The sequence below is a fragment of the Tupaia chinensis genome, unplaced genomic scaffold (assembly GCF_000334495.1).
Source record: "Tupaia chinensis unplaced genomic scaffold, TupChi_1.0 Scaffold000605_1, whole genome shotgun sequence".
Taxonomy (NCBI): Eukaryota; Metazoa; Chordata; class Mammalia; order Scandentia; family Tupaiidae; genus Tupaia; species Tupaia belangeri.
Genome location: NW_006160123.1, coordinates 1,226,608 through 1,229,576, shown reverse-complemented (window position 1 = coordinate 1,229,576; position 2,969 = coordinate 1,226,608). Strand labels below are relative to the sequence as shown.

At 44.2% G+C, this 2,969-nt stretch overlaps 1 protein-coding gene across 2 annotated transcripts in view; it reads right to left on the bottom strand.

Moving 5' to 3' along the window:
* VPS39 (VPS39 subunit of HOPS complex) overlaps positions 1-2,969 on the bottom strand; it is a 55,416-nt gene that overhangs the window by 17,950 nt on the left and 34,497 nt on the right. For both annotated transcript variants that reach the window (XM_006158652.3, XM_027775796.1), the window contains one exon: positions 271-391. In XM_006158652.3, coding sequence (XP_006158714.1) covers positions 271-391 — 121 coding nt within the window. The remainder of the gene's footprint in view (positions 1-270; positions 392-2,969) is intronic.

The following is a 2,969-nucleotide window of genomic DNA, read 5'->3' as shown; positions in this document are numbered from 1 at the left end:
GGCCAGCCACAACAAAAAGGAAATTTCTAGGCCAGCTCGGATCCCACATGGCTGACTATGCAGTTAAAGTCCCAGGTTTGGGAATTTAACTTGAGAAACACACCAGCCACAGGAGTGTGCATCCTCCAAAGGGAGAGAGAGATGGAGAAGAAACTGTGGTATCGCCATTCCCCACTGGGGGTGCTATCTTGTCTCCCTCCTCTCGGTCTCTGTCTATCTCTGAAGAACACACTTGCCCTCTAGTGCAAATAAAGGGGGGAGACTCCTTACCCTCCAGAGGTAATGAAACGGGGTCTCTGCAGTTCAATGCTCTGGACCAGAAGTCTCGGCTCGAGTGTTCGGATCTCCACATATCGAGGCAGCACTGCGATGATATATGGGGGCTGGTGTTCTGTGCGAGAGAGAACACACTGAGCTGCAGCTCTGGGCTTGGGTTTGTGGAGTAGGCTGGTTACCCAATTTATGTGTGTGTGGGTGGGGGGGGGTGGGGGGATGCTTCAGACAGAGTCTTGCTTTGCTATGATCCTCCTGCCTCAGTCTTGTTGGGCTCCCACATAGTTGACCACGGTTTGAGTCCCGCACGCCGGGCACATGTGTGTGCATGCCCAAGATCCCAAGAGGAGACTGGAGACATGTGGCTGGCGGGGGGAGGGTTATCACTTTCTGTCTCTCTGTCTCTCCAGTGAGCACATGTGCCCTATAGCAAAAATCTCTCTTAAAAAAAAGAACTGGATTCATCAGGAAAGTCAGGACATATTTTTCTGGTTTTCTATGTAAAAATGCATCATGACTTTCCTGACAACCCAATAGCTGGGATCACAGGCCCATGCCTTTATTCTTGGCTTTTTAGCGTGGGCCAGGAAACAAACCCAACTGCCAAGCAGTTGCCCATTCTAAGCTAAGTTAAGTGGATCTCTACAAAGTCCACTGGTCATATACCAAGCAGGAATCCTATGCCGTGATGCAGAAAAGGAAAACACTGCTTTGCCTAAGTGATGCTAAGAGAAATTTCTGGCACGAAAAAGATGCACCAAGCTGTGCTGAGAGTGATCCGATCCCACACCTATCATTTTCCCCAAAGCCCTATACGATCATTTCTCTTACTCCTTCCTCATCTGTCATGATGCTAGGCCAGATAAAGGCCAGCTGCTGTTACCCCAAACAGGGCATCTGAGGGAGAAGGTGGTCGCAGAACTTCTCTCACTCTCTTAGAAAAGCCAAGAGGAAGGCAACTTCTCTTTTTTCTAAAGTTATTCTAAGAAAGAGTCCCTATTTCTAGTCAATATTGTTTTTGCTTGAGATTTTTACAGGGAAAAGATGCAAAGCTCCATCCAATAGCTGCCATCGATGAGTGTTTTTTTCCCTTTAAAACTCATGGTATGGGGACCAACAGTTAGCGTAATGGCTATGTCGCTGGACTCCCATGTAGCCGACCAGGGTTCGTGTCCTGGACCCGGTGGCTTAAAACTCATGCTGGGTGCATGTGTATGCGTGCCCAAGATCCCGAGAGGAGAATGGAGGAGAAGGGATTGCAGCGTGGCTAACCCCCCTGGGGGGTGACTTCTCACTTTCTGTCCCTGTCTCTCTCTGTCTGTCTGGCAAGCACACGTGCCCTATAGCAAAAACCTCTCCCAAAAAAAAGAACAAACCCAAAAACTCATGGTAGTCTTTCTGGAAAAAGAAATGTAATACACTGTAAAGTTATATGTGATTTAATGTAATATAAACAAGATTATGATGATAATAAATAAATAAATAAGGGAAAAAACTTCATGTGTTAGAAACATAACCTACCAACAGTATTAAGAGGTAGGGCCTGCTGGGAGGTATTTAGGTCACCAGGGCTCTACCCACATGGAAGAATTAATGCCACTCTAAAAAGGTTTCCAAGAATAGGTTCTCTCTCTTCTGCTCTTCTGCCATGTGAGGACACAGAGTTAATTTATTTTTAAATTTAACTTTATTTATTATTATTTATTTTTGTTTTAATTTGACCAGAGAGAGACAAACAAAGAAAGGGAAAGTGAGAAAATAAGCCACCAGGTCTGAGACTCAAATCACGGTTGGTCGTGTGGGAATACAGCGTCACAACCACCACACCACTTGCCAGCCCCACAGAGTTCATTTTTTAATTTTAAAAATTAAAAAAGTTAAAAATTGTTAGGCTGGTCCCATGGCCTAGTGATTAAGGGAGCTGGTTTCCACATGGCCAACTATGGTTCAAATTGAAAAACACACCAGGCACATGTGTGTGAGCGAAAAATCACCCCCCAGGGGAGATGGTCACACCGCAATCCCTTCTCCTCCATTCTCCTCTCGGGATCTTGGGCACGCACGCACATGTGCCCGGCGTGAGTTTAAGCCACCAGGTCCAGGACTCGGACCACAGTCGGCTACATGGGAGTTCAACGATATAGCCATTACGCTAACTGCTGGTCCCCCTCCTCCCAAATTTCAATGTAAAAAAAGAACTATCAATATTATAGTAAAAAACAAACCACTAGGTGGCATAATTATCACACAGAAACTTAAGGGATAGTGTATGTTCCTAAGAATAGCTTCTTAGTGTGGTTAACTTGTTATAAATTTATATTCCTAATTGTTTTCTGATAAAGTTTTACCTATTATATTTGCATTATACTCTAAAAGAAGAGTACAATAAAATTTCAAAGCTAGAAAGGAACTCAGAAATGAATAATCTGAAATTTAAGTCATATTTCCATCTTTTTTTTTTTTTGTCAGAGGGCATATGTACTTGCCAGAGATTGGGGGGCAGGGGAGGAACCACCTCCCCAATGGGGTGGGATCATGCCACAATTCTTTTTCCATCCTATCAGGATTTTGGTACACACATACAAGCACCCAGTGTTTTTCAAGTTGCTGGGATGAATTAGAATCACAGTTGGCATGTGGAAACCAGCTTCCTTTTTTTTTTTTTTTTTTTTTTTTTGGGGGTTTTTTTTTTCGGG